Source organism: Vulpes vulpes, chromosome 5 (genome assembly GCF_048418805.1).
Source record: "Vulpes vulpes isolate BD-2025 chromosome 5, VulVul3, whole genome shotgun sequence".
NCBI lineage: Eukaryota > Metazoa > Chordata > Mammalia > Carnivora > Canidae > Vulpes > Vulpes vulpes.
This window is the reverse complement of record NC_132784.1, coordinates 61,094,744-61,107,376: the sequence shown is the minus strand read 5'-3', so window position 1 is coordinate 61,107,376 and position 12,633 is coordinate 61,094,744. Positions and strand designations below refer to the sequence as shown.

Here is a 12,633-nt window from a genome sequence, read left to right as displayed (position 1 = left end):
AGCAGCCTTTCATGCTCTTACATACATGGAGGAAGGGGTACCTCCCTTGCCCTCCCTCACAGACACACTGTTCCAACAGTATAGGTCAGTTTCTGGAAGTTTTGTAAAGACGGCATGCCTTCCTCACTTCTTGCACTCCAGGAGGGAAGGGTACCTGGTACCAGCCTTCTTTTTTGCCCCCCTCCCCGCCCCCCCGCCCCCCCCCCGCGCGCCCCCCCCCCCCCCCCCCGCCCCGCCTCCACAGAAATGGATTAAGCTGTAGGGAGAAATGAGAGCAACCGAGACTCTGAGTAAATACATTTTATGTGGAACAAGATAATAAAATAGCGTGCATTTTATTTAAAACCAACCAAGCGCTGATAAAAATATGTATCACTGCAGCTGTGATTCCACACCAAATCTTAACAGTAAGAGCTGGGATTTGAATTCATTCTTCACATCAAGTGCTGGCCCTGGCAGGGGATACCCACCTCCACCAGAGCCTCAGAGGAAGAATGAGACCCCTGGTGGTGAGAGGGCTCCAGTGGCAGGCACCCTGGCCCTCTCGGAGCTTGTGAAGGGAAGGGGCCATGGTGTGCAGCTCTGGTTTGTCGGCCCTGCATTCCTCCTGGGCCACTGGAGTAGACCCTGATCAGCAACTCCCTGGTGGCAATGAGTGGAGGAAGGGGGTGGAGAACCATCTGGAGCTGTGCAGACAAGATGCTTCTCCTTCAGTGTCTCTGAAATCCCCACGGGGGACCTGATGGCCACTGCAGGGTCCCACTTGCAGGCACAAGCCTATGAAGCAGTCACCTTTTGCTTTGGCTGAAGGGGAATCAAGATTCTGAAGGGAAAAACTCTCTTCCTCACACAAAGCAGCCACAGTGCAATTTCCTACATACAGTATAGCAGCGGGCAAGTAGAGGGCCCTGCTGGCTCGGATTAAGGCACTTGTAACAGACTCATTGTGCGTCCCCATTCCCAGTCCCGGGTAGGAACCTGCCCCTGGGCCTCAGGTCCCTGGTGCCCTGCCTCTTCCCCATGGTGGTGAGGCAACAAAGAGGACAGGAACATGCCTTGAGGGACTGTGGTTTGGGTGGAACGCAGGGCTAGAAGGCGACAACCAGGAAAGAAGCAGAGACTTGACAAAGAAGGAGCCACAGAAGGACAGGAGAGCAAGAGCGTCAGGAGGAAGGCGAGGCGGCAGCAGAAGGGAGACACTGGCAGATGCCCATTGAGGGCAGATGCACAAGCCACAGGGGAGGCCCTTCCAACCTGGCCTGAGGTAGGCTGGGAGGAGAGAAGGGGTGAGGACAACCAATTCCAGGCAGAGAACCTCAGAAGACAGGGCCCCTGGGGACCAGCATGGTCTTCCTCTTTGACTGCTAGGGACGAAGCTTCTGACAATTCAAGAAAGGAGTGGGGTGGGGGGCTGGAAGGACGGCTGTGCGATCCAAAAGCAGTGCAGTTCTTTGGTATGAAGATGGCCTTGCCCGGGGTCCTTCTCACTCCTCTTCCACACTCCGGGGCCCCTTGGCCGCCCGCCTCTGCCGCCAGCGCAGCTCTTCCACCTGGCGCTCCAGCCCTCGGACCTTTGCTTCCAATTGGGCCCCTGAGGCCCGGGTGCCACTGAGCCGGCTCAGCAAGGCATAGAGGGTCAGCAGGGCCAGGAGGAGCAAGGCCCGGGTGGAGGGGTCGGGGACTGACCTCACCAGGGCCACAAAGCCGACCAGGAAGAGGACAAGCTTCAGACCCCACAGGATCCGCCCCAGCAAGGCCAAGACCAAGCCAAGGAGCAAGGACAGAAGCCAGTAGACAACTAGGGCCCCTGCCCCCCACAGCAGGAACGTCTGGACCTGGCTGGGGCTGAGCTTCAGGCCCTGGGTGAGGTGATCTCCTGGAAGAGGGAGAGTCACAGAATCAGCCAACCTGGAGTGGTCAGGGCACGGGGGTGAGACCCAAAAAGGGAAGGCTTGAAGCCCCTTGCAAAGGAAAAATCCTTTCCCACAGGGTCACAAAGATGGGAGCCTGAATCTCAGCTCCTATTCCTGCTGGCTGGGGGTTGATTACTTCTTTTGGTTGAACCCAATCCATCTGCAAAACGAGAGTGATTCTCTGGGCTGCAGGTAACAATTAAATGACATACTAGGGCTTAGCACAATGCTTTTCCTGACATGAAGCAAACACCAGGAAGGTGGTGGCAGTCATTAGCCAGCTCTTATACTTAACGCTGGGGAAACCTGGCAGGTGTCAAGCAGCTGGGGGGAAAGTCTGGGCCCTGAAAAGATAAAGCCCCACCAAAGGAAGTGACAGGCTAAGCTCCAGGAGACCTGACTAGTTCTCCGCTGCTCACCATCTAGTCCCAAGGCGTTGAGCAGCTGTGCAGCGATCCCAGACAGCGCGAAGAAGGCCACTGAGATGGCTGAGGAGATGGCCCACATCACCTGAGACAAGGTCTGTGAAAAGAGCAGAGCAGGAGATGAGTCCACAATCAGTGTCCTTTAAGCCTCTGAGCCTGACTGGGCAAGGCCTGGAAGGAATGTGTCCCATCTCTCAGCCAGACATCTGCCCACCAAGCCTGGACAGCAGGCCATCTGTCCTTCCTGACCTGGAACTCGGGGCATCTGGGCCCTAAATCAAGTGATTTGCTAGAACAGTTTGGTGATGGTAGTAGGTGAATGTGTGTGAGGAATTCATCAAATCTCCATAGTAGTCACCCTGTGACACTGAGGTTCTCCCAAGAATCATGAGGTTGCATGAAGCAACATCTGTGAAGGGCTAGGATGTTTCAATGAAAAAGGAGTCAATCAGCTCTACCAGATGATGGATTTTATAAATAACCATCTCAACTGTTTAGAATAACCTATGGAAAATACGTGATGCCACATCTGGCATGCCATTAGGTAGAAGGGACAGCCCTGTCTTAAGCCCCTGAGTCAGACCTACCTCTATCTCTACCAGTGAAGGAATGGATTTGGGTCTTGATATTTTGCCAATTTAAGACTGTAGGTCAGATTTAGACCAAAATCAGACTTTGTCATCCAGTGACATGGGTTTATAAAGACTGGCTCATTTCTTAGTCTTTTTGGCAAGAAGGGGCAGGAATAAGGGGAAGAGCTAAAGGCCCTAGGGCAGGACTCAATCAATGGGACTGCAAAGAGCAGGTACTGTCTGGCTTCATTTCGTGGAATGTGGGGCTCTCCGCACCAGAGATTATGACACACAGAGGATGTAGAGCCAAGATGGGGTGGCCATGAACAACCTCTCCTCCTTTAACTCTCTTCACTGTGTGTGGTCATAGCAGGGACCACTTTCCTTACCTCGGAAACCAGGTGCATGGTCTCTGGCCCCAGCCAGGCATCCAGTGTTCCCCGCACAGAACGACCCATCTGGCTCAAGAGATCAACTGGAGCCTCCTTCTTCTGCTGGCCTGGTGACACAAAGTCTGAATGGGACTGGGATGATGCTGAGTGGAGGAGGACGAGGGCCACTAGGACCATCAGGATGACTTTGAACACATGCTTGCCCCACGGTGAGCTGCTGCCTGGGCCTGCCATGGCTGGGTCTGCCAGGAGAGAAGCACAGGGTGAGCAGGGAGTTAGAACGGGAACGGACACCTACTGTCCCAGCTTTGACCTGTCCCAACACCCTCCTCCACCCCTACCCTGTTAGCTGAGAAAGGCAGAACTGGGCCTTTCAACTGAAGCTGGGAATAACCATCTGATTCATAGGTTCCTCTTTCACATTTTTTACCACTTGCATATTAATTAACCAGCAAGCATTCTTCGATGCCTTCGGGTGGATGAGATCTATGGATTATTCCAGTTCTAAAAATCTGAAGGCTCATTTCTGGATCTTAGGTGTTATGGGCATAAAAATATGTGTAAGACTGTAAGGCTTTGTCCCCATGGAGATATAATCTACTTAAGATGAAGTTGATATAAAAAACAACTTAAAAAATAGCCCACAAATACAATTACTGCTGTGTAATGATGTACAGAGAAGTGCTTAGGCACGTGCTCAAGCAAGGAAGAATGGCATATATGCCATCTGTTCTCCAGGACCATCTATATGAGGTGGGAATTACCTCCATCCTGGAAATAAATGAGAAGATATTGAGACTTAGGAGTTAGGCATTTGCCCAAGGTCACTGAGCTAAGTAGAAAGGTCCGGATTTCAACCTGAGCTTCTGCTTCTGAATTGCATGCTCACAGGGAGTGACGGTAACGGTGGATCTCTACTATGGCTACTCACTGGCATCACCTGGGAGCTTCAAAATTACCGCCTCTATCCCTGAGCCCAGGGGTTTTGATGTTGCCATCTGGGTGTGACTTCGCTTAGACCTGCAAAAGCTCCCCCAAGTGATCCCACTGTGCCAAGCTGAGATCTACGGACACAGAATGATCTCAACTGCCCAGCCTCCAACGTAGGCAAAAGGTTAAAGCAAAACCTTCAGGGAAAGACATTTTTATTAATAACAAGCTAACCAGACACCAACTATCTCATATGATAGCTGGCAACAGGTAAGCATTGTTACTTTCCTCCATTTTACTGATGAAGAAATTGCGGTCAGAGAAGCAGGAAGTGGAGAAACTGGCATCTGAACCCAGGTACAACTCCTTGTACACACCAGCCAGGTGTGTCATCTCCAAAGTCAGTCTCAAAAGTGACTTAGAAAATCACACAATGGATTATTCATAAGCTAAAATAAACTTGGCATCTACCGATCATCTCTGTGAATTGCTGGTGACAATTCACTTAACCACCTTGTGCTTTGTGCTCTGAGCTTGTCTGTAACATGATGATACAGGCAAGTTAAGACCCAACAAGTACCAACTCACTGAAGCAGGTGTGGATCAGCCAAAAAAAAAAAAAAAATTGCATATTCACCTTCTCTTTGCCACTGTGCTCGAGAAATATCAAACAGCACCAACAAATCCCCTGTTCTCTTCCAGGCTCGGGAATGAGCCTGTAGCTTCAGGGAGTTTCCATGATTCAGACCTGATGATCAGAGGCTAAGCCATGCCCCTGATGCAGGAACAGCCAGGTGTTTGAAGTTTTTGCAATTACCAGATAGCTCAGGGAGTTGGCCAGAAATGGGAGCCATCAGGATGGAGTAGAAGGAAGATGTTTCCATTCTTACTTAGTAAAAAGGATAACAGTCCAAGTAAGAGTTATAAAAATAACATATCTGGGCACTTTCTGGCCCAGAAACAGCTGCCGTAAGTTCCTCTTGAGGTCTGTGGAATCAAGCAGGGTTGCAAAACACGCTTTTGTGGGGAGCGACCTCAGGCCGGGAAGCCTTTTATTCTTCTACTCTTTTTGGCATAAATCAACAATCAGGTGGTTCCTGTCTGTCAGTGGTCAGACATGAGGGAAGTACAGGTCAATTCCTGAACTATCTGACTATCTGGGTCATAACCACCCTGGGAACTTTAGAGAGCAGAGCTGCTATCTTGGGTTGGATCCTATATCCAAGGACCTCCACCAGGAGGGATCAGATGTTGTCTCTCTTCTAGAAGGTCAGGGTGACGTGAGCTGCCCACCCCCCACCCCCACGGCAGCCTCCTGCATTCTGTGCTAGCCTTCACTTTCAAGCAGCCATCTGCCCCAGTCAACAGGAGCAAGGGGACCTTGGAAAAACATCCCCCTTCCCTCCCTGTGAGGCCATCATTGCCTTGCCAGCTGACCCTTGGAAGTGCACCAGAAACCAAATCTAGCAGGATTCTAGAGTATGCCTTTTGCAGATAAGAGTGCAGATCACTGGCTGGTGATCTCTTCAAACTGTTTTATTTAACAGGATTTCTTCTCATTTCTTCTAGGTGGCAAGAATCAGACTCATTGTCATTATACCTCCTCCTCACTGCAGCCCAATCAAATACTTTTAATAAAAAGAAGCCATGACAGTCAAGAGCCAAAGCAGTCTCAAGCTCTGAGAGGAAGTAAGTCTCAAACATCTTCGTCTCCTGCAATGCCTGGCCTCAAATGGTAGGCTTTCAAAAAATTGTGTGTATGTGTGGTGTGTGTGTATTTCTATTTATATACACAAGTGGCCATCTGCCTCAGTTGATTGTGCATGTATAGTGTTAAGCATAGTTTATTTGTGTGTGTGTGTGTGTGCGCGCGCGGTGCTTTTTAATTTACAAAGTGTGGGCAGCCAGGATGGCTTAGCGGTTTAGCACCTCCTTCGGCCCAGGACATGATCCTGGGGACCTGGGATCGAGTCCCACATTGGCCTCCCTGCATGGAGCCTGCTTCTCCCTCTGCCTGTGTCTCTGCCTCTCTTTCTCTGTGTCTCTCATGAATAAATAAATAAAATCTTTAAAAAAAATTTACAAAGTGCTTGCCTTTTCACTCTCTCATTACCTCTTACAACAATCTGACAAGGTTCTGCTATTCTACATTTTACTCAGAAAACTATCGCTTAGAGAGGTCAAGTGACTTGTTCAAGCTCACACAATAGAACCAGACTTGCTTCCAGAACTCAGGATCTAAACCTTGCCTCTTTGCTTGTTCCACACCCCTATGCCCTTTCAGAAAGACCAGGTCCCTGCCCTCAAGGTACTTAAAGTTCCACCAAACAGCAACAAGTTCAAAGTGAGAGGACAACCTGATTTCCACCAGGAGGTGATCCACCTGCTGGACTTACAGGTCACGGTTTTGTACCAAGAGGTATGACAACACCAAAAGATTGGGGCAAGACCTGCAGGATGGCTCAGGAGAACAGGGCCAGGAGAACCCACATCAGCTGGCAAACGGCTTCACTTAACTATGGTAGTGAGGAGGCACTATATGTTTAGGTGTGGTTTGCCAAGAGGGCAGGGTGGAGCAGTCCACACCCCCCCAGCCAAGGCTCCTTCCTCTGGTTGGCTTCCTTTCACACTATGAATCACGACGTGGCAGGAGGGGCAGCTGATTTAGTGCCCTCTGCTGGCCCTGATTTTCCCCATCATTGCTCAGAGCTGCCCGGGTTGGAGCCGTGGTTTTCAGTTCTGGTCCCAAATCAGAAAGGTCTGTGGAGCCTGTTCAAGCAAGAATGTCTGCCCCACTAGGGGCCACCTTAGACTCTCCCGAAGAAAAGATTTCGTTTTTAGAGCCCCTTGATAATTTCTGATGCATAACCACACAGCTGCCGCAAACCATCAGCAGCACAGGAAGAAGTCTATTCTAGGCAAAGCCTCCAAAGTGTGGCAGTGCACAAGGGAACCCAGAGTTCCATCCCAGGCTCCGTTAGGCCACAAACTAGAAGCCACTAGCATATACCTGTTACTTAACCTGAATGTCAGCCTCTTCCGCGTAAAATGGGGTTAAGCAGAGTTAAGAACTACTACATGTTTCTGCAAGAGTTTTGTAGACCTTAAGGGTCAACCGAAGTGTTGCAGTACACTGACTGCCAACACACCACTCATTACACTGTAGCGTAATTTAGCAGTTTTTAGGCTCAGCCTCCCACATCAGACTTTGAGCGCCTCCGTTAGACTTGACAACTTTTTTTTTGGAATCCCCAGTGCCTAGCACAGAACAACTAATAGATGCTTGCTAAATATTAGAAGCCCGTCGAGTCGCTGTCAGAGTAGCAAGGGAGACGTAGGGAGAGGCGGCTTATTTTAAAGTCGGTCCAAATAGGCAGCAGCCACTGGAGAAGCACAGCTGCGGTGACAGGAAGCTCCTTGACCGGGCGAAGCTACCACTCAGGAAAATGAAGTCAGCGTCCCGGCAGGTGGGGGCAGCCCCCGCTCAACCCTGACAGCTGCTGCCCAGCAACTGCTTGGGGGCAGGGCCACGGGCAAAGGGGCAGCTTGCTCCCCGGGGCCCAGCCTCCCGCAGGCAGGGTGTCAGCGGCGTGTGCTATTTCGGACGGCAAGTCCCCTGCCAAGCCCTGCTGGGTGGCGTCGCGGGCGAGGGACGCGGTGCGGCCCGGGGGCTCGGGGCACCTCTGGAGGCTCAGAGCGAGCCACGGGAGGCTGGGCCGCGGGGCAGAAGCTCGGGGCTCAGCGCTAGCTCGTCCCCAGCCGGGCGGCCGGCCGGCCTCTGAGCGGCGCTCCGAGCCCTCTTCACCCCGGAAGCGCCTGCCTCCCGTCACCTAGTAACGACTCTCCCTGTTGCATAGCAACCAGGATCCGGGTCCGCGGTCCTCGCCCCCGCCGGGCGCCGTCGGACCCCTCCCAGGCGCGCTCGCCAGGCCTCGCGGCCCCGTCCTGCGCCCACCGCGGCGGCGGCCGCCTCCCCGCTCCGCGGTCTGCCCCTGAACCCGTCTCCAGCGGCACTCACCGGGCTCCGACCACGACCGCCCTTCACGTGCGACTTCGTGAAAACGCCCCGACAAACCCGCGCCTCAACTCCGGGCGTTGGTTCATCGTCTGCGCACGCGCAAGGCGGGAGGGGCCGGGAGACCGACCGGTCCTCTCCCGCCCGAACTCCGCGCCGTGGGCGCATGCGCGCGACCCCGGGCTCACGTTCGCCGCCCACCACTACCCGAGCGTCCCCCCGGGAAAGAGCTGGGTCGGAAGTTCGAGCGGGGAGCGGAAGGCTCTGGCAGGAAAAGGGGGAGACGTGACTGTGGGCTGCGGAGTACATAACCTGCATCTTGGAAATTCGGAGTCGAAGCCCACCGTTTCTCCGGGCCTCAGCGTTCCGGGCGGTGTAGTCTCGAGCCAGGCAGCGCCTCCTGGGGCATTGTGGGAAGTGTAGTTCTAGCCAAGAGGTACCCAGTCGTTTGAGGCACTCTCGCCCTGAAAAGGCACAAAGGAAAAAGGTGTTAGAGGAGCAGGAAGAGGCACCAGTACTGAGAAGTTGCATCCACCTCGAACCCTGCAAATGGCTCCCAAATGTTTGCTAAATTTTAGAGGAGGAAAGGAACCAACTCCCAGACCCCATTTCTAAAAAAAAAAAAGAAGGCAAGATCGTTGGGTTTGGAATTCCAGAAACCAGGGGTTTGGAATGAGGTGATCTCTTGCCTGCTTTGTGATTCTAGGCACGTTGCTTCATCCCTCTTGATCTCAGCTTTTCAACTTTACTATACAGTCCTAAAATACTTCACAGTAGGGTGTGAAGATTCAATCAAGTAAGGAGAGTGAACATTAAAAAAAAGAAGAAAAATCCAAGTTGCTGTCCGAATACCTCTCTCACATGGGCGCCACAGGGAATCTTCTCTTAGACGTTAAAACCGTTACTGAATCTCAGCGCTCTAAGTCAGAATTCTTTTTCCCATCCTCCCTGGATCAGCCTTCGGATTGTGCCTTTTCCCCAGACTACACAACTCTGCACCAAGCAGCCCCTCGCCTCCTCCAGTTGCTTCGTTCCTTTAAATGTTCTTCAGGTGCGTCCATCTTCCTGCCTAAGCCAAGGGTCTCTTTCTCCCAGCATCCGGGGGCTCACCTTCTACCTTTTCTAATAGTTGCAGCTTTCCTAACAGTTGCAGATTTGCGTGTGTTTGTGAGATGTTTCTGATTTGTAGGACTACCACTCTCAGGTCACAGACTCTTGTGCAAGAAATGCAACTCCCTCCACCCCACTTCCTTATCTCCCCAATCTCCCCACTATGGCAAGTCATTTTCTTTCTAACTCTCTTCCATCTGAGTAGTAGAAATAATCTCAGACAGTTCGGGGTTCTTCCCACCTTGGTTTTCAGAGTGTACACAGTGTTTGGAAAATTAACATGAGGCCAAAGAGTCACTAATCTTCATTGTCAGTTGAGCTGCATTGTCTTGCCTACTCTTCTGCTACTTGTCCACACAGGTTGCCACTAAATCTACCCGGGAAATGGAGCTTCTCCTGGGCTACTGGCCAATATGTCCCCTTAATTCCCGAGTAGCAGCAGCCTTGGCTGAAGGAGCAAGGCATAGAGTTCCTTTCTCAGGATCTAGCCCACAAATATGCATATATCCCATATTTACTATGTCTTCCTTTCCTACCTAAGGGATCTTTATCTCCCCTGTGGGAGTTTGAGATCCAGGGGAGTGAAGAGGACACTGAGATCAAGTTCTTATCCTTAATATTTACCCAAAAATTGATTTCCCTGTATCCTTTCTATCCTTGAGGGGCTGGCTTTTGAAATTCACAAGCCTTGAATGGACTTCCTGATTTTTCCATTCTTCAGTCACACCATAAGCTCCCTAGAATAGGGACATCTCTGCTTTTGCTCACAGTGGAATCTCTAATGCCTAGTACATTGTCTGACCGGCACACAGGAGTACTCAGTAAGGATTTGTCCAACTAATGGATTCCTGGCTCTCTTCCTCCAGGCTATCCTCCTCCAGCCCATCCAGTAAGTGACTAACAGAGGAATCTTTTGGAAATGTAGCTATGATCCCATAGCTCAACTGCTTTTCTACTGCCAGCCCAATTGGGTCTAATCACCTCTGGTTCAAGGCCCTGATTAAATGGATCCATCTTATTTCCTATCACATCTCAATATTCAAGATGCTTGGCCTGTTGTGCAGCCTTTTATTCAACCAACAATAGCTATGAAGTACCTGCTGTGTGTCAGGTGCTGGTTAGACTCTGAGGAATAACAGACCAGAACAATGATGGTTCTGCTATCACAGAGTTTACAGTCTAGAAAATGCAGATATCAAACAGATACTTGTAAACAATGAAATACTTAAATGATTATAGCTACCAGAATGACCTGGAAGAGAATTACTGGGTGCTGTAGGGACTAAACTTCACTCAGGGGTCAAGAAAAAGGCTCCAGAGGAAGTGCCATTTAAGAGGAGATCAAAGTTTACTTTGGAAGGAATAGAGGGGAGGAGAGAGTAGCAAGGTGTGCCAGGCCAAGTAGCAGAACCAGCCAGAAGGGCTAAGTTTGAGGACTTAAATAGCTAGTGTGGCTGGAGGGAAGATAAAGCCAAGTGATGGAGGTCAGTATGAGCTATAAGGTGCATGACTTGGGAGCAAGTTTTCTCTGCCAGAAACACTCTCCCTCATTCAGGTCTCAGAAACAATTTCACCTCCTCAGTGATGCCCTCCCTGAATACCCAGCTTAAAGCAGCCCATCTCTCCCATCCATATCACCTCCTATCCATCTTTCTCTTATTTGTTTTATTCTTAGCACCTACCACTCTCTGGAATTTTCTTATGTGTTGATTGCCTCTGCCACCTGCAGAGAGTGGCCTTAATAAAAGAATGTAAGCTCCAAGAGAACAGAAATCTCGTTCACCATTTGTACCTTCAATTATCGGACCAGAGTCTGGCACTTAGGAGGCACCCAATCAATATTTGTTGAATGAATGAAAAGCCTGGAGAGTAGCAGAAATAGATTTTTCCTGGAAAGTGGATCACTAGCTGTTCTGAAAAAGGTGGATTATAAAGCTAGGCTGGAAGCAGGACCAATTAGGATGCTATTTTACTGCTGCCCAGGAGAGAGAATCATAGTTTGAACAATCTTGCTTGGATTCAGGGATAATGATAACAAACACCAAAATGTATATCGTACTCTCTGCCAGGCAAAGTCCAAAGCACTTTATTTTACATTATTTTATCTGTTTTTAGGTAGGCTTCAGGCTTCATGCCCAGCGGCGTGAGCTCAACGCAGGGCTTGAACTCACAACCTTAAGATCAAGACCTGAACTGAGATCGAGTCTGATGCTGAAATGGCTTGAGCCACCTTGGTACCCTCCCCAAAGCACGTTTTAAATATTTGACGCCTCGCAACAACCTTTGAGCTAGTTCAACCTTTCTTATCATTCCCCCTTATTTTGCAGATGAGGAAATTAAGGCAGAGAAGTTCACACAGTTTACTAGCTGGGTAGTACAGCACATGCAATCTGACTTCAGAGGCCATGCTCTTGGCTACTGTGTCGTGTTGCCCTTCATAGCTGCAACTTTTATTCTCTTTGAGCCTTTGCTCACGCTTTCTCCTCTTGGTATGCTCTCTGTTCCCCCCTTCTATTTGAATATTACCCATCTGTCAAAAATCAAGCTTATTCACCCCTCTTCAGCCAAGAAGATTTCACTGATCACACCTGGCTGTCCTGCTTTGTCTGGATCCTTCATAGCCCACACCATGTGTTCTGGACGTGATTCCTGAGCGCATCTTATAGACAGCCACTTAGAATCCCACAGATCTGAGCTGGAAGGGGCCTGGCGATCACGTAGGAAAGGGGTAGAGAAGGTGATGACTTGCCCATCATCACTGCGCAAATCGGCAGTGGAGGCAGGACCAGAACAGTTTCTTCCTCAATGCTAGTTTCTCTACCCCTCTGGATCTGGGCTTTTTTTCACCGGTCACCTAACCGTGTCTCTCAAAGGGTAGTGGGAGATACACCTGCCTCAGAAGCACGTGGGGCACACGCTGAAAATGCAGACTCTCGAATGCAGACTCCCAGGAAGATGCGCTTTAACAAGTTCGTTAGGAAGTTCTCACGCACTCCAAAGTTTGCAAGAAGAGGGTCTCAAAAAACCGTTGCTCCGTACCTTGGCTTTAACTTCCACTGCATCATGGGAAATGTAGTTTGGAAACTCCTCTGCGCCAGCCCCCGGGGCGCTCTACGGAAGGCGCCGAGTCGGTCCGGAAATGGCCGAAGGCTCCCTGGCGGGCCCTTTCCTGCCCGGTTGCATTCTGGGGAAGGGCAATTTCCGTTAGGTGCTGGAGGCTGAGGCGCGCCACCGACCGCGTTCCCACGTGAGGCGCTGCGCGGGCGTCGCTCGGCG

General features: G+C 50.7%; 1 protein-coding gene across 5 annotated transcripts; it reads right to left on the bottom strand.

The window, feature by feature from the left end:
- Positions 1-285: 285 nt before the first annotated feature.
- TMEM109 (transmembrane protein 109) lies at positions 286-12,553 on the bottom strand. Of its 5 annotated transcripts, none has more exons than XM_072758172.1 (5): positions 12,397-12,553; positions 8,560-8,711; positions 3,300-3,544; positions 2,333-2,435; positions 286-1,876 (listed from the first exon to the last, which is right to left on the bottom strand). In XM_072758172.1, exons 3-5 carry the CDS (start codon positions 3,534-3,536, stop codon positions 1,485-1,487), a joined length of 732 nt encoding a protein of 243 aa, XP_072614273.1. In that variant the 5' UTR covers positions 3,537-3,544; positions 8,560-8,711; positions 12,397-12,553; the 3' UTR covers positions 286-1,484. The 5 variants fall into 5 exon arrangements, with proteins under 5 accessions (XP_072614273.1, XP_025843226.1, XP_072614275.1 ...); XM_025987441.2 differs by having other exon boundaries at positions 8,592-8,711; positions 12,252-12,522; XM_072758174.1 differs by having other exon boundaries at positions 8,592-8,711; positions 12,397-12,498.
- Between the last annotated feature and the right edge of the window lie 80 nt (positions 12,554-12,633).